At 45.0% G+C, this 26,449-nt stretch overlaps 2 protein-coding genes across 2 annotated transcripts in view; both read left to right on the top strand.

Annotated features, from left to right (window-relative positions):
* LOC147702706 (uncharacterized) overlaps positions 1–26,449 on the top strand; it is a 165,983-nt gene that overhangs the window by 68,319 nt on the left and 71,215 nt on the right. The gene's annotated exons all lie outside the window — the stretch shown is intronic.
* On the top strand, positions 22,438–25,639 carry LOC147702707 (protocadherin gamma-C4-like). Its single transcript, XM_086931366.1, has one exon. It carries the CDS (start codon positions 22,565–22,567, stop codon positions 25,070–25,072), a length of 2,508 nt encoding a protein of 835 aa, XP_086787492.1. The 5' UTR covers positions 22,438–22,564; the 3' UTR covers positions 25,073–25,639.

Genomic DNA, 26,449 nt, shown 5'->3' with positions numbered 1-26,449 from the left:
CCGCCGCTTCTACTGAGATGAGCTCAGTATCCGCACAGTGATCCGCGGCAGATGAATGTTCGCTACTGCTCGGCAGTGTTCGTGTGGACAACCCTCACCCTCTCTCGCTCAGCTCAAAAGTCCTCTTTTGTCACAACAGTAGAACATAATGACAATCCTTCTGTGTTATTTATTCGGGGCCTCCCACCTTGCACCGCGCCTTTGGGTTTCTTGATCACCAGGTGGGAGAGGCGGTGGACTTGGGCCATCCGCATTTCGAATCTCGTCGTTTCCTTCCCACTAGTGTTCGGAAAAACATCTGTTCAGGCGAGGAAGAATTGAAGCCATCGACTGCCACCTGCAGGAGAGGCCAGGGATAGCGGAAAATCCGCTCTGACTGGCCAGTCTTCATTTTTATATCCGGAAAGGACAGGCTTAACTCCCGCTCAGACGGAGCGTTTGCTCCTCGGCACACTCGCACTTTTGTTGTTTTATCATCGAAACGCACAAGATGGGAAACAAGCCACAACATCCGGGTGTGTTGCTCTCCAAATCAAGCCACTTGCCAAGACTTTGACGAATAGCCCAGACCAAACCTTTCCTGTCAATAACTGATGAAGCCAAAACAACGACATAACTAATTATTTCGGATATCTTCAGAGTCACAAAAAAAAAATTGTACCTATTAAGACCCCTGGGTGTGTCTCTGCTCAATTATCCCATGATACATTCCTGTCCTGCTTCGGAGGATTTCGGGAACGTAAGCAGGTGAGCAGTGCATATACCTATCATTGTCGTGTTTCTAACTTTGTACACCGCAGTTAAGCATGCCAGTGTTAAACGTGAGTGGAAGTCGTGTGTAGGGTGTCTGTAATAATTGCAGAGGATTGGAAACTCGAGGGGAAATGGCCCTTAACTTTTTCTAGTGTAGAGTGAGTTAATGGCGACCCCTAGCGTTCGACCTGTGTAATTCACAGCAACATAAAGCAAAGTTACATGTTCAAAGTCTCAGGCGTAACTATACATTTTATTTTTCAGTATTGATGACATGCCAAAACATTTTAAATATTTCCAATTGTTAAGTTGTTAAAGCTTCGGATTTTTTTTCTTTCACCGAAGCAGATTTATCCAACTTTGTAACTGTGTTGTGCAAAAGCGTGGTATTTAATTTGAGAAGCCTTCAACAAAATTAATTAACTTTTTAGTGTGGCAAACCTGGTATTACTATGATTACATTGATACTATTGAAAATGACCTTTTATATGAGTTCATTTAGTGTAATGTGTGCATATGAGGATGTGCAGCCGGCATGCCAATTTTCTAATCTACCTCTTTAATTTACTCCAGTATGAACTCCCGTGTATATCAACCAGAGTGAATCGCGCATTCAGTGTACCGTAGCATACCCCAGAGTTGGTCAATTCGAAGTAAGACCACTTTCTAACTCCATTTTAATATTGTCAGAGTTTTATGTATGATATTTTTGCTACAAGTAATGCTCATATGTGATTGTGATCCCAAGAGCCCGTCGTCTCTGTGCTCTGGTAACATGACGGAGGGAGGTTTCTACAGTAATCTACAGTGACTGCGCAGCATGGGATTTAAATCTGCAGTCCTGTTTCAGTATTCTGCAGCTGACACTTTAATCATTCAGTAGAAGGAGTCGTAATTGGATAAGAGAGCAGTGGCCTTGCCCAATCACAGGCTGAGCAGACGACTGGATCTGACAGCGCCTCTTTGGCACCTCCCACGTGACCACTGCGCTCTTCTCCTCTCAAGCACGCTGAAAACCAGGACTCGGAAAAAAAACACGGAGTTTATTTGCAGACCTGTCCAAGCAACTGAAGTTCAACCCTTGCCCGGCCGTGAAGCTGGAGAGCGTGACCCACGCAGCCGCAGAGCACTGTGGGACAGGTGCGGCTGGAAATGGAGCCCGCGGGCGGCGGGCGGAGGCGCACTTGGCAAGTACTGTGCCTCCTCTCCCTCTGCAGCACGAGGCTGGTCTCTGGCCAGCTTCGCTACTCGGTGGCGGAGGAGTCCGAGCCCGGCACCTTAGTGGGGGATTTGGCTCGGGATCTGGGATTGGACCCCCTGGCAACTTCTCAGCGTAAACTGGCTCTGGGATACAAGACCGACAGGCGCTATTTTGCACTGAGCCAGGGAAGCGGCGTTCTAGTTGTAAAAGAGAGGATAGACCGAGAGAGCCTGTGTGGACCCAGCGCGAGGTGTGTCCTGTTCGAGGAAGTTATTATCGAGAGCCCCCTGGAGCTCTTCCGGGTTGAGGTGAAGATTCTGGATATAAATGACAACGCCCCCAGCTTTCTTACCGAAAATCGCGTTTTGAAGATTATTGAGCTCATAGTGCCCCGAGGCACGAGATTTCTTCTGGAGAGTGCCCAAGACCCGGATGTGGGCAGCAATACTGTCAGTGATTACACCCTGAAACCTAACCCCTACTTTTCACTAACTGTGAGTCGCCGCAGTGGCGGTAAACTTATTCCAGAACTGGTCCTAGAGAAAGTTCTGGACCGAGAAGAGCAAGAGAACCACTCTTTGGTGCTGACTGCGATTGATGGTGGGCGTCCAGCTAAATCAGGGAGTACCCAAATAACCGTGATTGTCCTGGATATCAACGACAACGCCCCCACATTCGATCACTCCACCTATACTGTCAGCGTGCACGAAAACCTTCCAGTGCATTCTGTGCTAATTAAACTCAATGCTACTGATATCGACCAGGGTCCCAATGGAGAAATTGAATATTCTTTTGAAGACCATATGTTGGAGTCAATGCAACATTTGTTCAGTCTTGACCCCCTTACTGGGGAGATTGCACTAAAAAATGCTGTTGATTATGAGGAAGCTAATTTATATGAGTTATCCATTCAAGCCAAGGACAAGGGGGTGCCTGTGATGGTGGGACAATGTATCCTTCACGTGAAAATAGAAGACGCAAATGATAATGCACCAGAGATTATAATGAAGTCAAACACATTTTCAGTTCCAGAAAACATTCCCACTGGCACTGCTGTAGGGTTTTTCAGGGTTAGGGATCAGGATTCTGGCTCCAATGGAGAAGTGAGGCTGGAAATATCGCCAAATGTGCCATTCACATTCAAGTCCTTTGGAAACCATTATTCACTGGTCACAGATGGCGTGCTCGATCGAGAACATATCGGCCAATATACCATCAAAGTAGTCGCTACAGACATGGGATCACCTCCTTTGCAAGCTCAGACAACAATTCATGTCAATGTGTCAGACGTAAATGATAACCCACCTCACTTCTTGCAGCCTCTGTACAATGCCCATGTGGCAGAGAACAATGGTCCAGGCTACTTGCTGTGTACAGTCTCTGCTTCTGACCCAGACGAGGGCGAGAATTCCCTTCTTACATTCTCCATCATAGAGAGTCACATTGAAGGATCCCCAATCACCTCCTTCGTGTACATAAATTCCTTGACTGGAAATATATACGCCCAGCGCTCTTTTGATTATGAATTGTTGCAAGTTTTACATATAACAATCAAGGTAGAAGATGCAGGGTCTCCAAAGTTGAGCTCCAATGTTTCTGTCCATGTGTTTATTGTGGACCAGAATGACAATTCACCTTCACTTTTGTATCCAGTGGCATCCAACGAGCCTTACGTGAAACAGAAAATCCCAAAGCATGTGCCTAAAGGATACTTGGTCAGCAAATTGACAGCAGTGGATGCAGATTCTGGCCATAATGCCTGGCTTTCCTATAGTCTTTTGAAACCAACAGATACCTCCTTGTTTCGAGTGGCAACGCATAGTGGAGAAATCAGAAGTGTAAAAGAATTTAAAGACCTTGATGACCGTGAGCACACCCTTATCCTTTTAATACAGGACAATGGGCAGCCATCTTTGTCAACTACGGTTACAATTATTTTATCAACAGAGGAAAAGACATATGAAGAAATGCCTATATCACACGATTTTCACATACAGAATGGCGATAATTCTGAAATGACTAAATATTTAGTAATCTCCCTTGTGGCAATTACCCTAATATCTGTAGTTACTTTCATTATAGTCTTAGCTGTATGTCTCAGGAGACAGGACACTTGTAGTCTCCTATGTTGTTCTACCACAGCAGCTTCCAGAAAATACTCAAAACCCTTTCAGTCGTCTCTCCAACTCAACTCAGATGGCACCATGAAATATTTGGAGGTCAGTTTGAGCAAGCGCAAGACACAGAGGGATTTCTATAGAACATGCTTCTCTCCAATCTCAGAAAGAAGTGATTTCACTTTCATGAAACCATTGGATTTTCCACAGCTGAAGAGCATATTGAATGAGGAAGATGCATTCCTATCAGCTGTACACGGTTTAAAGGAGCCGGAGAAGGTGAGATCATATTCAATCTATATCATGATAGAGGTCATGACCAGGACAGATTTTGGAATTATTGGTTTCTCTTACTACTAGAAGACGAAAAGAAACCAAGCCCCTGCAGTCTAATATCAGGAGGGCAAAAATACCTCACAATGGGCCAAGTGTCTGTCAGGATATCATTGCATCTCGCACAAGTGTCCAGTATGAGAGACCACCTAATCTAGAATGCTAGATTAGGTGGTCTTTCATAATTGACACTTGTGCAAGATGCAATGATATCCTGACATAGACACTTGGCCCATGATGAGGTATTTTTGCCCTCTTGATATTAGACTGCAGGGACTGTGTTTCTTTCTGTCTCCTTGTGCCAACCCTGTCCCTCTGCTTAGAACTGGGGTAACTACATCCTTTTTAAAATTCTCTTACAACTAGTCAGTGGTTCTAGTTGCATTTCTACTCTTTTCATAAGTCAGCAGACCTGGAGAAGAGGTTAGTGGTACAGTAATGTTGCCATGTAGACTTGTTGCAAGCAGGTTTCTTTATATCTTTAATCTTTTCCCTACTCTCCACAAACATGTCTTATCATATCCATGCACTTTTAAACCCAGAGCTATCCTATCTGAGAGATAAAGGGAAGGAGAGATCAGAGGCGCTGTGACATAATCCCATATCAGAGTTCCAAGGCGTGTTGAAATGTTCCCACTGTGATTAATCTGTTTTGGTTTTTTCCTTGTAACCTTTTCAGCAAAACCTACTAAAAGAGTTCTGAGATAAGGTGGTGGAGGGTTTACACTTGGGAGGGGGAGAATTCTTGGGTGAGGCTTTCACTGAGGATCTGGCAGCAAGGGGGTCGCTGAGCTGTGGTTAGAGTTGGACCTGGGACTTTGCACTAATTTTAAAAAATCCTACATAATGTCTTGTGGGCCAAAAAGCATCACATTAAGCACATAATGTCGGGATGTGATCTTTTAAAAAGCACCAACACTTTCCCTTACCTGGCTTTAGTTTTTTCTGACTCAGGATCATGGCACTCTCATATAGCCCAAGGTAGAAATAAACTTGGTAAGGCAGTTAATTCCATCATTAGCCTGCGACAGCCCAAGAAGGCTGAAGTGGTGATACAATTATTACAGATCTATAAAACCCAATGCCTGCCTACGGCGACTTATGGCGCCGAAGTATGGGGGCACGTAAATTGTAATGGAATACAAATGGAGGAAAATAGATTCTGTAGAAAGAATCTAGGGGCTCAAATTTCATCACCCACCTTCATATGCTATAAAGAACTAAACTTGCATTATGTGGAGGATTTTGTTAAATCGCGACCTGCTTTATTTTGGCTAAAGATATGGCGAAACCCAGCTGCGATTTTAACCCAAGAAATTATCACAGATTGCCTCAAATGTGATGGAGGCAAAGGTATATCTTGGCTTAAAGCAGTGCAAAATAGTTTAACGAGCGTTCAGTTAGAACATACCTTTCATCTTCCCTTAACTGCAGACGGTATAAATTTAAAGGTAGTGAGAGGGGGAACTATATGATGTATATTGCGAAGAAAGAGGAAAAAACGAGTTTTGTAAATCTTCAATTATTAGATATCTTCCCATCCTGAGGTCATTAAGTAACAATCATTATATGTCACAGGATTACCATAGGGAAAATATTGGAAGATGGAATAGGAGTTTGCTTTTTCGCCTCAGGGATAACAGTATAAAATATCTAATCTGTTTCCTGATTGGCTTTATTAGTAACTTGGAGGAGACATGCTGCTCATGTGGCATTGGCTGTAAACAAAGAATGTTAAATTTTCTGTTTTCTTGCAAATTTTATGTAAGATACACAAAACAATATTTAATCCCCTATTTTAAGGTAAATGTGATTTTTGATTATGCCTTGGCATGTCCGGAATTACTGCAGTTGGGTTGTGATGACATGATTCTTCGAGTGAGCTCCTTTCTGCGAGCAGTGGTACATTCACGAGCTTCCATGAATGCACCGTAAACTATTTTATACACCTGTAATTGCTCTATGATTTGGATCTAGCATATATGTGATGGCTTATATTGCACTTAGTCGGATGTTTACAATTGCTTACTTTTGCACATAGCTTAAAAGTTTACAAATTTGCGATCTTTGCACAATAATGCTGCTAGATTTTTGGAACTTATTGAGGGTTTAAATTTGCGCTAATTTGCACTTTATTGCTACGCCTTGCACATTGCTTTTATGCTATATATTGACTGTAAGATTGTCGTATCCCGTTTTTAATTCTTTTTATTTTTATTGATGTTAATGATTGTATGTTATATGTATATTGGCAGTGATGATTTGTACTTTTATGGATATTTTATATCCGAATAAAGACCATTTGACTTTTGACTTTGACTTGTGGGTTAGAGTATGGTGTAATGAAGGGCGATATGGAAATGGGGTCTTGTCAGGGGTGGACCAGATATCTTATGGTTACACTGTGATGAGTTGTTGTTTAAAGAGTCGGATGCTTAGTTCCTTACCGAAGCAGTGAAAGGATGCTCTTCAGTGGAATCGTGCTTCTCCAGCGCATCGTTATGCATACCATCTCCTTCTTTCATATGGGACTTGACCAGAGCCTGGGTGGCAGTTCTAAACTCTCCAGTAAGCAAATAATCACTCCATGGAGCAGGAGCAGTTGATTCCAGGTGCACAGTCTGAACTTTGAAATTATAGTTGTTGTCAAAGAAGAAGCTCAGGGATGATTCTTTTAACAAGTGGAGAAGTTGAGTTGTCAAGTTCCATCTCAGCAAGTCAACCCTGTAACTGTTGTTTCCAGTAAATGTCCATCTTTCAAGGATTAAGTTTGAGTTAGGACTCGGACATCCAGACATGGATCATAGCAAGGGATTCCTTTAAGAAATCAGTATCATAGCCAGATAAGACCATCTATTAAAGTTGCAAGTCCTCTGCGTACTGGTGATTTTTGACATCCTTGTTAGCGATCAAAAATCCTGAGTCAAAGATCAGTGTCAAAAAGACAGAGCCTCCAAGGATGTCACAGAAAACTTTACGTTCTGGTGAAACCCCTATGGGCTTTCTGGGTTGAGTTTTAGGGGTATGACACAAGTCATTGTAGGATGATGGCAATGAAGCTCTTTTGGAAACTTAAGGTGTCATGTAGAATCCAAAAGTCAATTGTGTGAAAGGCTACCAATTGGTTGTCAAGGACAAGGTGGCAAAGGTTCTTATTGTTATGCATCTATATTGCGTTATCAAACAGTTGTCCTACGACGATCCTACAGTCTAAATATAGAACGAAACAGATTAATGCTGATAAACATACGCTGATGGTTGATGACCGCTTTATCAAAGATCTTTCCAAGCAGTGTCAGATGAGCAGTCAAAGCTAACCTGCAAGGTCATCTGATTATTGGTTGGGTTTTTCAACCAGGGGAAATTTACTACTTGGGTTCCTGAGTAGGAACCTTGGGTGAGCTACACATTGATAACATTAGGTATAGACATTCGGTTTTTACAGAGATTTCCTTGGCTACAGATTAAGGGATGGCATTATGTTTGTACATGGTTGCCATAAGAGATTCCAAGAGTCTTGCCAGATTGCCGGGGGATATAGGTTTAAGGTGGTCCATTCTGGGATGGGGCCACCATAGTGGTATTAGTGGGTGCATTATAAGGGGCAGACGCCTGGGCAAGAAGCTTGTAGGAAGGAAGAATGATTTGATATTTCACAGTAAGCTGGAACTTTGCTGTTTTAAAAAAAATATATTTTTTTATTTTTTATTTTTAATGTGGTCCGTGAGCGAGAAAGTACACTGAATGTGACAGCCTAGGATTTAGCAGACAATGAGATACTTGGGGAAGGTTATCTGAGTTTATATTTTTGAGACACATAGATAAGAGACTTCATGGTTCTTCCCTTAAGAAGGACAACCTCCGTGTTGGTTAGGTTGAGATTGAAACCTGCTGCCAACATCAAGGTATACATGACATCCAGCAGAATGTAAGCTAAAGCATGTTATTCAATTATATTTCAAGGTGTATGCAGGGGGTCTTTAGATTTCTGGGGAATAACTGTGTTTTTGTCTGTGTAGTTAATAAGTAGCATCTTGTATAGGTTGAACATTAAGACAGAGTATACATAATTCCATCTGTACAGTTGTTTTCGGCCAAATAGGTTTGAGGGGAACCTAATGAGGATGTTTGTTATTCCCTTTTGTAAATTCAGGGTTTCAAGTAAGACTTTAAAGGTCAACGGTATCCAAGGGTTAAAAAGCACCAAGAGACCAGGTCCAGCATAAACCATGTTTGTTAGAGCATCATGAATTACCTGTCCGGTGGCAGTCTCTGCACCATAGCAGAGAAAATCCCAGATTGTTCGAGTTGGAAGACATGTTATGTTATGTTAGTTTATATTCATAGAGCACCAAATCACCAAGAGGTCTCTAAGCGCTTGCAGCATAGACCAAGAACCCAGGAATCATTTATTCCTGCTGGACTCAGCACAAATTAGGGTGAACTTATCCAAATGCCTCAGTGAACAAAATGGTCTTGAGTTTCCTCATGAACGGAAGTTCATGTGGCTTCCCTGCGCATACTATCCGGTAGTTCGTTCCAGAGCTGGAGAATCAAAACTAAGAAAACCAGCTCCCCCCCTTTCCTAGGTAGCTCTATTAAAGCACAGACAGGCCAACAAGCTAGACTCCGATGACCAGAGACATCGTCCGGGCACATAAGGCTTCAAATGGTCTTTGAGGTTATTGGGCGCCACTCCATACTGTGTTTTATGTACGATGCACAGGCCCTTGAACCTGACCCTCTGCTTGATAGGGAGCTGTTGTAGCAGGGGGGTGGCATGTGCTCTTCTTGGCAGATTAAAAATCAACCATTCCGCATTGTTGCTTTTGAGACTGATTTATTTCCACGCTTACTAGGATTCTCCTAGTGATGTAGGAAAGGAATGTATCAGAGGGAATAGAGTTATTGATGAAGTACATGATGATAGATGTAAAGGCCTCAAGAGTCCATGAATTAACGCTAGGTGATGGAAGCAGGGTTTGATCACAGCAGGTTCATTTTAAGAAGCGTAATATGGTTGTTGATTATTATATATTCAGTGATTTGAATGCGTACCTAGACAGAGTATGGCAGGGTAAGGTTGTTAAGCATTGCTGGTAGGTTACTCAATGTTTAGTCTCATTTTGGTCGCGCCATATGGTTTCAAGTTTCTGTAAATTTCGTTTGTTGGCATTCAGATGCGAGGTGCAGTGGAGTATGTTTGACATTTTTCAATTGCAATGGGTTATGGATGTCTACCTAAGTGTGGAGGTTCTTTTCAGTGTGGAGTGAAGTGTGTGTTGAGGTCAAAAAGCACAATAGGACAGACTGAGAACTGTATCTGAGGGGGGGTTTCATTTGAAATTCTTAAATGTGCATGTGTTTATTACAGATGGTTAGGAACAGTTAAAACATATTTTAGAAACAGATGGATAAGGGAAGGAGTTAAAAAGGTTGGGTGTATTATTATTATTATTACTATATTTATTTTTGTAGAGCGCAACAGCTACCCTAAGGTTTCCCGGCGCTAAAGTGAAACTGAAACAAGTAATAAGGAGGGATAGTGAGTTAATGAAAATCGAGTTATTGGTTGAACAACCATGTTTTCAGATTCTTACGGAATTGCAAATAGCATTCACTTGTGCGAAGATGAATTGGAAGGGAGTTCCACAATGTGGGGGCCAGATAGGAGAAGGAGCGACCTCCCTGTCTGACTCGATTTATCCTAGGTACCTGGAACTTATGTTGGGTCGAGGAACGTAGGGTTCTAGGGGGGGTGTATTGCTGGACCAGAGAGCTCTAATAGGCAGGAGCCTTACCAGCCTTGATTCTATGCATAAAGCATAGAGCTTTAAATTTTGCTTGTTGTTCAATACGGAGCCAATGGAGACTCCGGAGACAAGATGACGTAGGGGATCTTTTTGGTAACATACATATCAGTCTCGCAGCTTCATTTTGTACTGTTTGCAGTTTCTTTGTAACATCCTTGCATGCTCCCAGGTATAATATGTTGCCGTAGTCCAGCCTAGATGTAATTAGGGCTTGGACTACGGTTTTTAGTGTGTTTTGTGGGAGCATCCACTTGATTTTCTTAAGCCACTTGAGTATGGTAAAACACGTGGCGGCCACTCTAACAGCTTGTTGTTTCATGGACAGGTTTTCATCAAAAATTATGCCCAGATTGCGAGCGGATTTAGAAGGGGTGGGTGTGGGTCCCATCTGGGATGGCCAATGTTGTGGGCCCCACAAGGAGGTTTGTTTTCCAAACAGCAGTAGTTCCGTTTTTCCTCCGTTGAGTTTTAACTTTTTCTCAAACATCCAGTTGGCAATGTTGTTAAGGCCAGAGTGGAGGGAGGACGGGTTGGAATCTGCATTTGCCGAGAGTGAATAAACAATCTGGGTGTCGTCAGCATAAGAGTAGATCGACAACCCAGATTGTTCGGCTAAGCTGGCAAGGGGACTGACATATAGATTGAATAGTAAGGGGCTGAGTATTGAGCCCTGGGGAACTCCATAAGGTTGGTGGTGGGGTTTGGAGGAGGATGTAGCAGAGAAGACTTGAAAAGTTCTCTCAGAGAAAACTTTTAAGCCATGCCAAGGCCGGTCCCGTGATGCCATAGGTCCGCAAGGTGTTGAGGAGGATGGTGTGGGAGACCATGTCAAACGCGGCACTAAGGTCGAGTAATATAAGTGCCACGGTCTCCCCATCATCAACTTGCCGGCATATGGTTTCAGAGACCCAGAGAAGGGTAGATTCAGTTGAAAAACCTGCCCTAAAACCGGATTGGGATGTGTGAAGGAGGTGATTGGATTCTGTGAAATGGGTGAGTTAGGAAACAATATGTTTCTCAAGGATTTTGGAAAATAAAGGTAACAGCGAGATTGGGCGGAAGTTGGAAGGGTCGTTTGGATCAGCATTGGCTTTTTTAAGAAGAGGTGAGAACATAGCATGTTTCCATGCTTTAGGGACTACAGCCTCTCTCAAGGAAGTGTTAAGAAGTTCTAAGATGAGCGTAAGGGAATGAGTGTCGAGTGAACGGAGGATTTGAGGGGGGAAAGGGTCGAGGGGTGAACCTGATTTAATAGTTGTTATAATTTCTTGTAGTGAAAGTAGGGTAAGGGGGACCCAATTTACTAGGTGCTGGGGGTGAGCATCTAGAGAAGAGTGTGGTTCTTCAGATTTGGACAGGCTTACCGTGGGGTTTAAAACTGATGGAGAATTGGTTGGAATTTTGAATTCCTCATAGATTTTTTCAATTTTATTCCTAAATAATTCCGCCAGAGCGTTACACTGTGCAGTGTTCAGGGATGGAGCTTTGGGTTGGCAGGATGACCCAGAAAGTTCCTGAACTATTTTAAAAAGTGGTTTAGGCCTATTTTGACCGTTTCCAATTTTTGTTTTAGTAAATTCAGCTCTAGCTGATGCACAGTTGGCATGATATTTCAAAAGGGCTGCTTTGTATAATGATTTTTGTGCAGGATCATAGTGGGCGCGCCATCTGCTCTCTAGATTTTTACAGGCCGTTTTTTCCAGTCTAAGTTCATCTGTAAACCAGGGAGCTGGGGAATGAAATGGAATTTGTTTTTTATTTTTCTGTGGAAGGCATATGTTGATGGCCGAACTAAGCCAGTTTTGGATAGCTGTAGCGTCTCCTATGTTTGTTATAGTGTTGAATGGTCTGGTATCATTTAAATGAGTATTTAGTTTAGTAGTATCCAACTTTTTCCAGTTCCTTGTTACCCTGGGACCAGATGGAGCTTTACAAGAAAGGGTTTGTTGTGGTATTGCGATTATAAATTCCACTTGATAGTGGTCAGACCAGGGAATAGGTTTCGATGGTTTACAGACGATATTGTCTTGATTGAAAAAGATTGGATCAAGTAGATTGCCTGCCTTGTCGGTTGGGCCTTCATTATGAAGGGTGAGACTTAGGGCAGATAGATCTGATATGAAATTGGTGCTGGTGTGATTAGAGGTGTCATTTAAATGAATGTTTAGGTCACCGACTATCAAAAAATGTGTTGCCTCTAATATAAATGGTGCAATAAGTTCAGGAAAAGTGGTGGCCCAGGCGCTGGCAGTGCCAGGGGCATGGTATATTAAAGCACCAGAAAGCGTGAATTTTGGAGATAGCCTGAGCTTAAAGAGTCCAGATTCACAATTAGGGATGTCAAGATCTGTCCATTGACATGTATAGGAGTTTTGGAAAATAATGGCGATACCGCCTCCCTCTTTATGTGCTCTGTTTTTGCTAATATAACTATAGTTAGCTGGTAGTGCAGTTGCTATGTCTGGACCAGAGCTATTAGTCAGCCAGGTCTCAGTAAGGAAAAGTGCAGTGGGTTGCGATGTTGTGAGTAGGTCAAAAATATCCCTTTTATGTTTAGGTAGTGACCTACAATTTAGACTGATAAAAGAGTGGTCGATTAAGGATTGAGTAGGAGTTGGTAAGTGCCGCATCGGTGGGAAGTCGGCAGTTTCTACGTCAATTTCAGAGGGTAGGGAAAGAAGACAGAGATTGCATTCCGAGCATGTGAGAGGGGTATGTATACAATTTATGAGTTTACCTTTGGAGCATGTAGGTGGAATACATGCCAAAAGAGCCTCTTTAGAGTAGGTATGATGGGGATAATTAGAGGAGCCAAGAGTTTTGGCCACTGGCCACGTCTGGTCGCGGACGGGCGCAGACGAGCAGGACTTTGGCTTGACTTCGGCGCGACAGAGGCATGCCCGCTGCGCGCGCCCGCTGCGCGGCCGAGGACACATGATTAATATAGGCAGGGGCGGAGTCAGCTGCAGGTCGCTGATTGGTTGTGCCCTGGAAGTTGCAATCACTTCCTCTGTGGTGGACGTGGCGCCGTCCCTCCACTCAAACCAAACTTTTGGCGGTGGACCGGGGATCAGGTGCGCTTTACATGTAAATGGGTGAGTGCAATTACAAGTTTTAAAAACACAATATCAACACTTCAAAATCGTGTGCAATCATTAATTTTTACCAGCGCTCGAAATTCGTGCTCTCCTATGTCTCACAACATTTCAAATCATCATGCAAGAACTAGAAGAGAAGATTCTTGTGCAGGTGGATTGAGACAACAATACATTTGAGAGAAGTGTCTTCCAGAGCTTAATAAGACTGCAAAGAGATGCATTAAAAAACAGGCTTCATATAAATTATTTATTTGAAATACACTCCTTGTCCTCCCTGATATGGCTGTCCTGTCTAATATTGGGCTCTGAAAATATGCAGCCATATAATACTGTCACATGAAACTATTGACTGTAACTCCTCCAAGGCAACAATCGTACACAGCTCAAGCATTAAGAGGTTCCATTTAATTTGCCCCAAAAATGTTTTTCATACAATTAAATTTAGCTGTGAAGAACTACTCCGTGGATACTGCTCAATGTGCGTAGTACATAGTTCCTCACTCCGATATAGCAATATATACATATATACACACACACATACAAGGGCTATATTAGAAAGGTGTTGTAGATGTCCATTTTGTGATGTAATGGCACCAGGTTGCAAATTCTGTGGATATATGTTTACTAGTATGCTCGCAAATGTGCTTTGATTATACCCCGAGTTAGAAGAGTTTTCCTATAATTGACTTTCTAAAAGGTTTGATCTTGAAGGGACGTGTACATATTTTTTTCAATCCACAAATGTGAGCATTGATCTTATTTCAACTTAATGATGCAAGTTGTAATCTGGACTTCATTATTTGCAATCAAGAAGTAGCTGCCCATGATTGTAGATTAGTTGAGTATGGTTCACGGGTAGTGGCATAATGGGCACCATGTATGACATGAACAGAAGTGCAAGGCCACATAAATAGTGGAAATATATATATAAAGGTTACAAAGCATTATCTTGAGAGTTGAGAGAACTTGGCAACAATTGGGAAATTAGGAGAAAATTCTAATCGCATTATTAAAAGACTGTTTTCAAAGAATTCATTATATAGAGTGGGTGACTGGTTATCCACTTTACGACCGCTGTCTTGTATGACAATTAGAAAAAGTATACTGAGTACGTGCTGTGGTGGTCCAATAACTCCAGGGATGCTCTTTCTTTCCATCTCTGCTTTAATGGGGTTCACATTCTGAACCTTAACATTTTGAGCTGTAGGCTTCTTTGTGCTAGTGATCCCATTTTTTTAAGCCAAAAAGCGTTCGACATGGCCTCTAGACCCCTTTAGAACACTGCAAAATGCACAGAGCGCGTACCTGGGTGGGCCCTCAGCGGGTCCATAGCCAGTGCCACTACTAAGCGGGACTTTTACCAAACCAAGGAAAGGAGAATCAACAATCATGATCAGAGAAGCAAAAAATTAGAATCAAGAGCTTAGGTGATGTGAAAGGACAACAAAAGGGCATATTTCTCAATGCATATTTCTCAATAGCGCTAAAGCTTGAAACTATAGAACATGAGGAGTTAATCAAATTTACATCTAATTTGGAAGCACGTTTGTGGCATCACCTGAAGAGGGGATGTGGAATGGGGGAGAGACTGAGTGGGTAGAGGAGTGGATAGGTGTGAGGCAACCGAGAGGTACAATGTCCTAATGTCGGAAGGATTCAGGTTGAAGTAGTTTACAGATTCAATAGTAGGCAATTAGTTTGATATTCTGATATAGAGTAAAGCAAAAAAAAATTGTACCTTTTAGAAGTAACCTGGAAGAAAATACAGCAACTGAAGCCAGTAAGGTTGTGTTGATCGAAACATGTAGAATAATAAAGTGTAACCCGCAGAGTAAAGTGATCAACTTTGTCATAAGCAGCAGGGAATATCAAGCCTAACCAAGTAGTGTGTGAATTTTCTAATTTTCTAAAATAGACGGGGATGGAGTATTGATCTATATTAGCGTGAAAGCAATAGTGTTGACCGAAAACGGAGAGTGCAGGTGAGGTGGCACTGTCGATTAGCAAGACGCATTTGTGTATTTATGCGAGAAATTAAAGTAAATGTGATGGAACAGATGATTCTACATAAAACCTTTAAAAATCCATTTGTAACATCACATCTTGTGTATAACAAGAAAATGCTACCCCTATTATATATAGACCAACCTTGCATAGCATTACACTTTGGTATTCCAGAATGTGCCACAAACGCTTGTGCGCCACCCCTTCTGTAATACTGATAGCACTGGTGAACATAAACTGCCAGTGCTGTCCTCAGGGGACGGTCCCTCATTTGCATTGGGCGTGCCCCATGCAAATGAGGGAATCCCTTTGCCTCTGCGCCATTGCCGTACTATAGACGTGGGCGCTAAGGCAAAGAAGCTCTCAGGAGGAGCACTGCCAGTGCCCCCTCTGAGAGCACCCCTCTGGGGGGCGGGGAAGTAGATCCTATAGACCCCTCCAGACATCCCCTTGAAAATGGGTGCAGTCACTGACTGCACCTGCCTGCAAGGGGATCTCTAATCCCCTTTCAAAATGCAGGCAGGTTTCTGTCTGCACTATGAAAACACAGAGCGGCATTAATGCAGCCGCTCTGTTTTTCACTATCATTCATGGTAATGCAGCGCATTTTCATTGTTTGCGCAGGGGACACCTTTTAAAAGGGCATACAGCCCTGTTGGTAAAGTCATTAGTCTGTAGAATTCCAAAATCAATGCAGGCAATCCTGGTAAAAGATATAAGAATGCTTTGAATGAGGTCAACAAAGCTACTATTTGTGGAAGGGTGCCGAAATGGAGGTGGGACAAGTACATTTTTTGATTGGTTGGGCACCATAGGCAACACATGCTTTGGATAGGATTAGGAACCCTATACCCATAGAATGAAAATTGTGAACCCCTGTACTATTGGCACTTGGGGTGCTTGCAATGTAAATGCAAACCATTCATTTACAAGTTAGTGGATCTTAACCCCTTCACTGCGGCGGCTATTCAGCCGCAGTGCTAAGGGGGCGGGGGGCGCGCGGCGCGCCCATGCTGGTGACGAAACCGCTCCGTCACCAGCCGCGGTTGTGCTGTGCTCATGATGGAGCGGTTCCGTCACGGCCCCACCCGCTCAATGGAACGCTCAGAATCCGCGCCACGCAGGCATGCCGAGCGGGCCGTGACGGAACCGCTCCGTCATCAGCACAGCGCGACCGCGGCTGATGACGGAGTGGTTCCGTCACCAGCAGGGGAGGGGTTAAGGGAAAGGATGATTAAGTCTCGTTCCAGACAATAATCTGGCCCTGAAATGTCTCGATCGCATTTGCATGAATTGTGAGTGAGAGCCATGCCAGGGCTTTGACTTGTCTATTCCTGCAATAGATTTCTGCCTTCCCCATCCTGCTATAGTGCCAACTGTCTGTCTCGAGGTCTTCCAGCGCGGGACACCCTGTGGAGTAGCCGCGCTCTCATAAGGACCTATTTACATTGCATTACCTGTTTCTCTTCGCATATTAACATTGGCAATGGAAAAACATCTCACCCCCCTGAAAACTAGGGAGGCTGCTGCATGGTAGTATGTGCACAAATCAGATTCTTAAAGTGTCTCTCTGATTCCACTGAAATCACAGTGTAATTTAAATTTGAAAAAGTCTGGTCACTGCAGCAGAGCTAAGCGTCTCAGGCCGGTTTCATTAGATTTGCTGAAATTTACACCAACGCACTCTAATATTGGTGTCTGCCTTAATACCTCCATCATATTCTCAATTTGTGTTGAAAATGTAATTTTTGTTTGCCGCCTTCTGTGTGGCCTCATGTGATAGAGTTGCGAGAGCGTGACACAGATGTGTACCTGGGCTTGGTGATCTACCTCCTTATTTTCCTTTTAATGATGAGGAGGCCCTAACTGTTTTTTTATTCTTTATGGGGCCACGTGGTTCTTTCCCCACACAGTTTCTCACCTGCATCTGCCAGGTTATTGCTCTATCCTATGCCATGCAGGTGGCGAAATGTCCGCCGCAGCGGAGTACGCAGCAGGGTGCATGAATACCATTCCATGGACCTGTAACTCTCCGTGTGATTTCTATGGTGTGTTGCTGTGTTGATCTCATTTATCACCTCTCTTGTGGCTAACACCACGCCAGTGCAATTGTGTGCATGCTCTAAAAGAATCACTACCTGGATACAACCGAGTTTACACCAACTAGACAGAGCTACGTGGCATTGTTTCATCCTGAACTAGGATTTGGGAGTGCGACACAATTAGATGCTTTACTTTGATTTTTCAACTGGTAGTGTCCGTTTACGAGACGAAGAATGTGTGTGTCTTTTCAGACAAACATTGTCCCAGCCAGCAGCAGGGAAATGTTATGAGTAAAAGCACCCAGTTCAACTTATCAAAGAAAATAAACATCATTACCTCACCTATGAGCCACACACTATGGATGTAACATTTCACCAGTAGCCGCTTTCGGGGCATTATATGTGCATGAAGCGCTCTAGTCCCAGTCCACAAGAATTTTGGGTTCCTCCAAAATACTTTAGCATTTGCCAGTCAGGGCCCTTAGTCCTAGCTTCGGTATATATAGCTTCAGACGTCAGAGCCCTTAGTCCTAGCTTCGGTATATATAGCTTCACACGTCAGAGCCCTTAGTCCTAGCTTCGGTATATATAGCTTCACACGTCTTGTCTCAAAGCACTGGAAGAAACTCTCACAATTTCTGTAACAAATTAGAGATTTACAATCCTCCTCCAATGTCTCTGCTCAGACACCTTTCTCTTTAGCACCCACAGGCATTCGACATATGCTTGCGGTATTTACATGGTTGTATTCCTTCCTTAATTAGTTCATTATTTCATACTTTGTCTCCTTTTAGTTATGGGCCATGTTTGTTTTGACAAACTTATTAACAGAAACTACGTACAGCATGTTGAGCAGTTTTCTAGATTCTATAAGTTGTAGGTGCCACTTAGCAGTGCAGAGGGGAGACTTCATGTGTTCACAGTTGAATCGGATTTTGTTTGCTATGTCTGCGGTGGAAAGCTGGGTGTCTTGGCCCCTCCCCAGTGGTTTTGCAAGAAGTCATTGGCTAGCTGGCGAGGTGAAGCTCATGTCATATACAATGCAACACGGGCCTTGCATTCTCAATAGAGATGAAAGTGCAGCCAGAGGGCCTGATTCACAAAAGTAAACAAACGCTTTTAAAAAAATGTTTATGATTTGTTTCTAGCCACAAAGTTATAGTTAACGTAGATGTTTAGGCAGGATATTTGTTCTGAGGTGAGCGGACTGTCTGGTCCCGTTATGTGGCAACATTTTTGTTTGCTAGTCAACTAGTTTAAAGCAGTCTTTTCAAATTTCTGAGGAGTGAAATGTGTATTTCATTATTCCTCGCAGACAGCCTAGAGGTGGAAGGTGTTGGTGGGTTGGGCAGCCTGGTCCTGCTCCCAGCATGCTTTTTCTTTTTTCAGTTATAGTCCACATGGTAGGTGAGTTTCCAGAGGAAGCTGCTCTGGCGGAAAGCTTTGTGTATCTCAGCCGGATAGCTTCATGGAGGAGAGGGACAGATTTACCCTCTCATTTTAGATGGGGAAAAGTACTGGAGTTTTCTGGACTTTACAAGTCCTAGTCAGTTGGTCTCATCCTTCAAAAAGTACAACAACAATTTTAACCCCCTTGAATCCAAAAATAACACCTGTGTATCTCTTTTGTCTCATCAGACACCACTGATGTCAATAAAGAACACTAAAGTTGATGTCTGGGTATCTCCTAGGAATAAGGGTCCTTTGAAGTTAGCCAAAATGTCTGAAAATCAGTTTTTTTATACACACACAATTGTTTATAACCGCCCCACCCCATCATTTATCAAACAACTGTAGACATTCATTGCTAAATTGTCAGGTGAATTACTGTATGGTTGGTGGACTTGGCAAGATAGCTTTGTTGAAAACAGTGTCCTAATGTAGTTCTTGAAACACAACTTTGTGCAAAGCATTTACCTTTTGTGTTTTAGAGACTGGGTGAAATAACACTTGTGGGATGAATTGCAGCCTACAGACTGGGAAATCAAGCTTGGTGGAATCCTGGGTGAATCACTTAAAGGTAGCCGGCCTCATTCATTTTCAGTCTGGGGTTAGTCAACACTTTGATTTTTATGAAAATTACATATATATATTATACTTGTAGGAGCTTTCAGACAGCCCTCTTCATCCATAGGCCTGGTGTTCTGTAATTACATTTTTATTCCATACACAACAGGATACAGCATGGTGCAGTGGGTCAGCCCACTTCAGCCATTGGCCAAATTCACTGCAAGTGATTACATTCTACTCTTTCACAAAGAGCGCATCTGCACACAAAATATCGCCTTCAGTGTCAGACAATACTCTGGCAATGTGTGCCTTAAGAGACAAAACATGTTTTGCTTTTAGCTATTTTTTGGTATAAATTGAGGGCCTGGCAGTTAATCCGAAATAAAATTCTACAACAACCATGACAAAACAATAAAAGCATTGACAACGCTAAAATGCTGGCAGTCCATGCCAGAACTATTGGCTTTGCCAACGCTTATTTTTCCTAAGTGGTGCATTTTAAAACACCAGGAGTGATTTAGTGCAGAGGGTGTGCTATATGAAAATACATTAATAATTGATTACCGTGAATTAATCTAATTTAAATAACTCAAAAAAATGGCAACAGTCGGTATTCTCATAGTTTAAATGACATATGCAGCGTAATGTGCGTGGAAATAGTTTTGGTGGATTTGCTTATATCTTCGCTCTCAGGATTCGAGCCCAGCCTCGACTCTGCCTCAGCCCTCGTGTGAGTTCTCAAGCTTACCACCTCAGTCTATGGCTGCTCTTACGTCATCTGCTCATGAAAGATGGGAAGGTCGATTATTTGAACGGGCGGGAGCATGCCTTAGTGGAAGGAGAAGACCTTTGTCCCATGTATACTTTCATCACAGAACTAGGCTCCAAGACACACGGGTCCTGGAGGAATGTAGTGAATGTTCCAAAGCCCTGACATGGCAGATATTTTGCAACCTCCCTGTTTAGGAACGTGGTTGGGGGCATGTACAGTCTCTATTAAGCCTTCCAAAGCGAAGGAGTGGTCATAAGCAGCCCTGCAAACGATGAGGACCATAGGCCTCATCCCGAAATCTGATGGGGCATGCATGTGTGCCAACTCCTGATGCAGCCAGTATGGCACCACGCGATTTGCATAGCACACCCGCCTAGCAAGGGATGCTTGCGAGTCCCCACGATGGAGGTTGCTTTTTCAAAGTGCACCCATCCTCATAGGACGTTGCAGTCCATGACTACACCCACATTGTGGTGTTCTCAGGCCTCTTCTTAAAGGGGGCTGCAGTGTATCCTTGCAGGACTGCTCCATGGCCTGGCTGCTTAATGTGTGATCCTGCACAGAGGAGCAAGCAGTATCCGTGTGCACCGCTGCAGGTGCAGGCAGCGTTTTCTTTCTAATAGGCCACATAATGCTGGTTTGCGCAATGTGCTGCTGGTGTGGACATGCGTGAGTGCACAATGAGACCGTACTCTATATCAAGGGCCTGATGGACAAATACCTATTTACAAACCATGATCTGCAGTTTAAACAGTCATGGAATGTGCAATGCAACGTATGTACTATTAGATCGCATCACCAGTTCTCCCTTTCCCGGAGGCCTCCAAACCGGACTAATGTATATTGATTAGCCAAATTGCAACTTTCAACTTCTTTTATATAATTTGATGTGAATGTGGGACTGCAGACCCGCGTCACTGCATTTCCATTACAAGACGGGAGGTTTCCTCTTTGCAACTCAATTCCATTTACCATCCCTACTCGGGGCCAGTGACTGATCAATGATCTATGACTGCAATAAGGGTCGCAAGCTATTGATACATGTCTTTCTGAATCAAATTTCGCGTCCCCTCTTATTAGCTGTTCTGTCGTGGTTATAAAGGCTGTTTTACATGTTGGAAGGGCTTGATTCGTAAAAGTACTTCTGTGACTGCAAAAGGGCTTTGCACATCTGGTCCCAAGAACCCTAACCATATTTATATCCAATAGGAATATGGAAAAACTGACTTGATATGAGATTCTAGTGAAGAGCATCACGTCGGGTAGAATAGTATATTTGTGTCTGTAGTTTACACATGGAAGGAACAAACGCAGCACACCATACCTAGCTATTTGGCTTCGACGCCACATGTATTTGTTTGAATTTGCAATGGGGTATATTCTTCATACCACAGGATTAACACTTAAGTCATGGCAAACAAATTCTAGAGTGCCAATACACCACTGAAACGGTGCACAGCCACACTTCAGGTGTCAACGAGGAATGCACAAGTATGGAAGGGAGTGGTCTAGGGGCTAAATTGCAGCTGCCCAATCCAGGAAGTCGACGTTCGAATCGCGACTTTTCCAAATACCCATTGTGTGATTCTAGACATCACCTTATGTACCTGTGCTGCTGCTCCCAAAAAGGGGTGTCACCGCGAAATCATTGTTGACTATGAAAAAAGGGTATTTTATGATGTGTGCAATGTGGTTGAGAATACACAGCACACCTTAGCAATGCTACTAATACAAATATGTTTATTTAGCATCATAACCTAACTGGAAAGGCAGAGATGTTTATTTGAAAATGAAAAGCAGCAGCGTCACTGGACTCTCCTCATAGATTACATAGTTTACCTTCAAATCAAGAGCATCGGGGTAATTAATCACTGGCTTTTGGGCAGCTGTTAGTCGTTCATTGTGTGAGGAGTTTACCACCGTGCCATCTAATGCTGCAGTTGCACCGGGCTCTGTGCCCGCGTTGAGTGCGGCGCTGCCCTCTCTGCGCTGTCTGAGCCGAGGCTGCACCGCGCAGCACCCCCCTTGCAGTCACGTGCGCAGCAACCCTCCATGCAGTCACGTGCGCAGCAGGTAAACGCCGTGTGCGGGCGATCGCGGTGTATATTGTGTCCTAGAAACCAGAATGCCGGGCTCGGTTGTAATGGTGTATGTATTTCTAGCATTTCCAATGGAGATTGGTTAAAAGAGAAGGCTCCAACAGCCAATGAGTAGCTATCGGCGATCAGCAAAATATTTCCCTCCTCCTCTCCCCCGTCTGTTGCCAGCCAGAGACACCTCAGCATCTGCCTGCGAGAAAAACCCCACACTGCACACCGTCTGATTGTATTTTCCCTTTCCCCCTCTCAGCCGCGCAGCCCGGCTTGCCTCTAATTGGACCGGGTTCCATCTTTGCCGTCTGCGGATGCAGGGGGCGGCGGGATGCTGCCGGAGCCGGGGACCCGGGCTGCTGTGATGGCTGCAGCACTACGGCTGCTTCCCTTCTGCATGCTCTACGGCTTCTGCGAGGCACAGATTCATTACTCCATCCCCGAGGAGCTGAAGCGAGGCGCCTTCGTGGGCAACATTGCCAAGGACCTGGGGACAGACGTGGCCAAGCTGACGGCCGCCCACCTGCAGGTGCTGTCGGACTCCGACTCGCAGTACTTCTCTGTCAATGTGAACACAGGCGTGATCACAGTCAACGACAGGATTGACCGGGAGCAGCTCTGTGGGCAGAGCTCCCAGTGCCTGCTCAACCTCAAGCTGGCCATCGAGAACCCGGTGGAGGTGTACAGCATCGAGGTGGAGATCCTGGATGTCAACGACAACCCGCCCCGCTTCCAGAGCAGCGAGTTTACCCTGAATGTCAATGAGCTGGCCTCCCCTGGTGCGCGTTTCCTGATCCAGAACGCGCAGGATCCAGATACCGGCTCCAACTCCCTGCAGACCTATCACCTGAGCACCAACGAGAACTTCTCCCTCAAGGTGAAGACGCGTGCAGACGGCAACAAGTTCCCCGAGCTGGTGCTGGAGCGGGCCCTGGACAGGGAGCAGAGGGCCGTCCACCATCTTGTGCTCACAGCGGAAGATGGGGGAGCACCGCGGAGGACGAGCACCTTGAATATCACGGTCAATGTCCTGGACGCCAATGACAACCACCCTGTCTTTGACAAACCTTCCTACCGAGCAAGTTTGGTGGAGAACATTGCGAAGGGCACCTTGGTAATCCAGCTCAATGCCACTGACCTGGATGAAGGGCCAAATGGAGAAATTGAATACTCCTTCAGTACCCATAACTCAGATGCACTTAGTAGTGTGTTTACAATTAATGGCCAAACAGGAGAAATCCGAATTATAGGAGATTTGGATTATGAAGAAGTCCAGCTTTATGAGATTGACATAGAGGCCAAAGATAACGGCTCTCCCATAATGGAAGAACATTGCACAGTCACGGTTGAGGTCATTGATGTCAATGACAATAGGCCAGAGATCACCTTGGTGTCCTTAGCCAAATCAATCACTGAAGACTCCCCTCCAGGCACAGTATTCGCTGTTATAAATATTAATGATAGGGATTCTGGAAAAAATGGGATGGTCAATTGCTATTTACCCAGTAACCTCCCCTTCACAATAAGAAAGGATTTTGAACACCAGTATTCACTGATCACTAATAGCCAACTAGACCGAGAAAGTGTTTCTCGCTATAATTTTTCCATTACTGCCACAGACATGGGGAACCCTCCCTTGAAGGTGGAGCGCCAGCTTTCAGTTATGTTGTCAGATGTTAATGATAGTCCCCCAGAGTTCATTCGTCCTTCTTATGAAGTGTTCTTGAAGGAGAATAACAAAGTGGGGGAGCTTCTGTGCACTGTGTCTGCACTTGACCCTGACCTAGGCCAGAATGCCCTCCTTTCATATTCGATCCTCAGAGGGCCTGGTGAGAATACTGATACTTCTGCATTTCCTGTCTATATCAACTCCAGGAATGGCCAAGTCTATGCAGAGCTCCCCTTTGACTATGAAAAGATTAGCTATTTCCAATTCCGAGTTGAAGTCGCAGATGCTGGCTCACCACCTCTCACCAGTATGACCACTGTGCATGTGTTCATTTTGGACCAGAATGACAACGTCCCTATCATCCTATATCCCACTTTGAGTAAGGATGCAGATATACGTTGTCAAATGCCTCGATCAATTGGGGCAAAGAAGTTGGTGACCAAGATAACAGCAGTGGATCCTGATGCCGGCCGCAATGCCTGGGTGTCCTACCACTTGCTCAAGGCCACAGACCCGAAATTGTTTACTGTTGGTTTGAGGACTGGTGAGATCAGGACAACACGTGTTCTCCAAGAGCAAGATGCTCCCATACAGGAACTTCTTCTTGTGATTAAGGATTCTGGAGAGCCTTCTCTGTCCACCTCTGTTACCGTTCTGGTATCGGTGGAAGATAATGGTCTGGAGGTCTTCCAGGGGCTACATGATGTGCCCACTCAGACTGAGAACATCCCAACATTAACAATTTATCTGATCATTTCTTTGACAATCATATCTGTTATTGCATTGATTGGACTGGTGGCACTTGGAATACGGTGCGCTGGGAACCGGGCGAATTCCTATTGTTGCTTAGAGAAGCCCAAAAAGCCCATAGACCCAACAAAACGGTTCTTGGAGCATGTACAGCTGCACCACAGTTTGGGGCATGCTGTGATAGGGGTTCAAGTGAGCTCTACAGGGAATGTCCCATCCGCCCCTTGTCGATCCTGTATCTCACCGGTGTCCGACATCAGCGAGTTCATGTTCATGAAGACCTCCACGGGTCCACCCAGCTGCCCCCCTAGCGCACAGCTCCCAGAGCCAAGCTGCTCCAGCACGCCCAATGAGGCTAGCTCTCTGAACATGCAGGCAAAGGGCATGCTACCTGCCACCCAAGCACACTCTGCTTTCTAGCCCACACTCCCAGATCCCTTCATTCATTGACATGAGCTCATCTCGGTGTGAACCATGCTATCATTTCAGCTGTGAAAAAAAGTCTCCATCATTGACATTGTCTGCTAAGTATAGAATCTGTTTTAAGAGCAGATATATTTAGCGAGTCTCTGGTGTGGTTCCATCTACATGTGAGATGCTTTGGAGCTTATGGTAATTGATATTGTCCATCGGCATTATTCACACGTGGTTGGTAGTTGCTTGCTGATATTCACAAGGAGCTAAGCATTTCACCCTGAGATTGCTTTCAGTTTCTCTTACAATCAGTCGTGGGCAGGTAGCCGGGCTGTACCGTGCCGAGATTCCGTGCTCGCGTGGGGGGAGAAGAAAGGGCTGTCCCTGCAGCTTTAAGAAATGAATTGTCTGTGGCAATTATTGGCCGGGTTTCCACACTGCTGCTTGCCAATGAGCGGCTGCACTGACTGAGAGAGACACCCTCACCCCTCCCCCTTCCCCTCTCATCGCGGTGACACAAACCTCAGTTTACTACGGATTCAGGGCTTCCGTAAAAAAAAAAAAAAATAACAATAATAATCATAGAGGATTGTGGGCATCGGAAAGCAGGAGATTGTGCCCTGCACGGCTGGCCAGCTGCGCTCGGCGCGGGGAGGACGCAGCACCAGCATCGGCTGAGAGGGGGCTCCTCCGCCATGGATTGCAGGGGAAGGAAGCGGGCTCTGCCGCCGCGGCCGCTCCTGCTCATCGTCTCTTCCCTCTCCCTGCTGCAGCCGGCGGCCGGACAGACGCGCTACTCCATCCGGGAGGGCCAGGAGCCCGGGGCACTGGTGGGCAGCGTGGCCAAGGACCTGGGGCTGGCGCTGCCGGGGCTGGCGGCGCGCCGGCTGCGGGTGGTCACCGAGGGCGGCCGCCACTTCTTCCAGGTGGACCTGGCCAGCGGCGCGCTGCTGGTGCAAGAGAAGATGGACCGCGAGGAGCTGTGCGGGGCCGAGGCCGCCTGCCTGCTGCACGTCCAGCTGGTGCTGGAGAACCCGTTGAGCCTGCTGAGGGTGGAGGTGGAGCTGCTGGACGTCAACGACAACGCGCCCCGGTTCCCCAAGAATGACATTCTTTTGGAGATCAGCGAGCTGGCCAATCCCGGCTCCAAGATGCCGCTGGAGATTGCCGAGGACCCGGATGTGGGCACAAACGCCGTCTCCACCTACGAGCTGAGCGCCAGTGAGTATTTCACGCTCAGGACCAGAGCACGTGACGATGGTGTCAAGATGCCGGAGATTGTGCTGGAGAAGCCTCTGGACCGAGAGCAGGTGGCGGCCCACCATTTAGTTTTAACAGCCTACGATGGTGGGGTGCCTGTGAGGTCGGGGACTGCCAGCATCG

The sequence above is a fragment of the Lissotriton vulgaris genome, chromosome 7 (genome assembly GCF_964263255.1).
Source record: "Lissotriton vulgaris chromosome 7, aLisVul1.2, whole genome shotgun sequence".
NCBI classification, from domain to species: domain Eukaryota; kingdom Metazoa; phylum Chordata; class Amphibia; order Caudata; family Salamandridae; genus Lissotriton; species Lissotriton vulgaris.
The sequence above is the reverse complement of the archived record's forward strand: the minus strand, read 5'-3'. Positions and strand labels throughout refer to the sequence as shown.

Coding starts and splice junctions, on each gene's coding strand:
- LOC147702707 (XM_086931366.1), top strand. CDS start 22,565: ATGCTGCCGGAGCCGGGGACCCGGGCTGCTGTGATGGCTGCAGCACTA.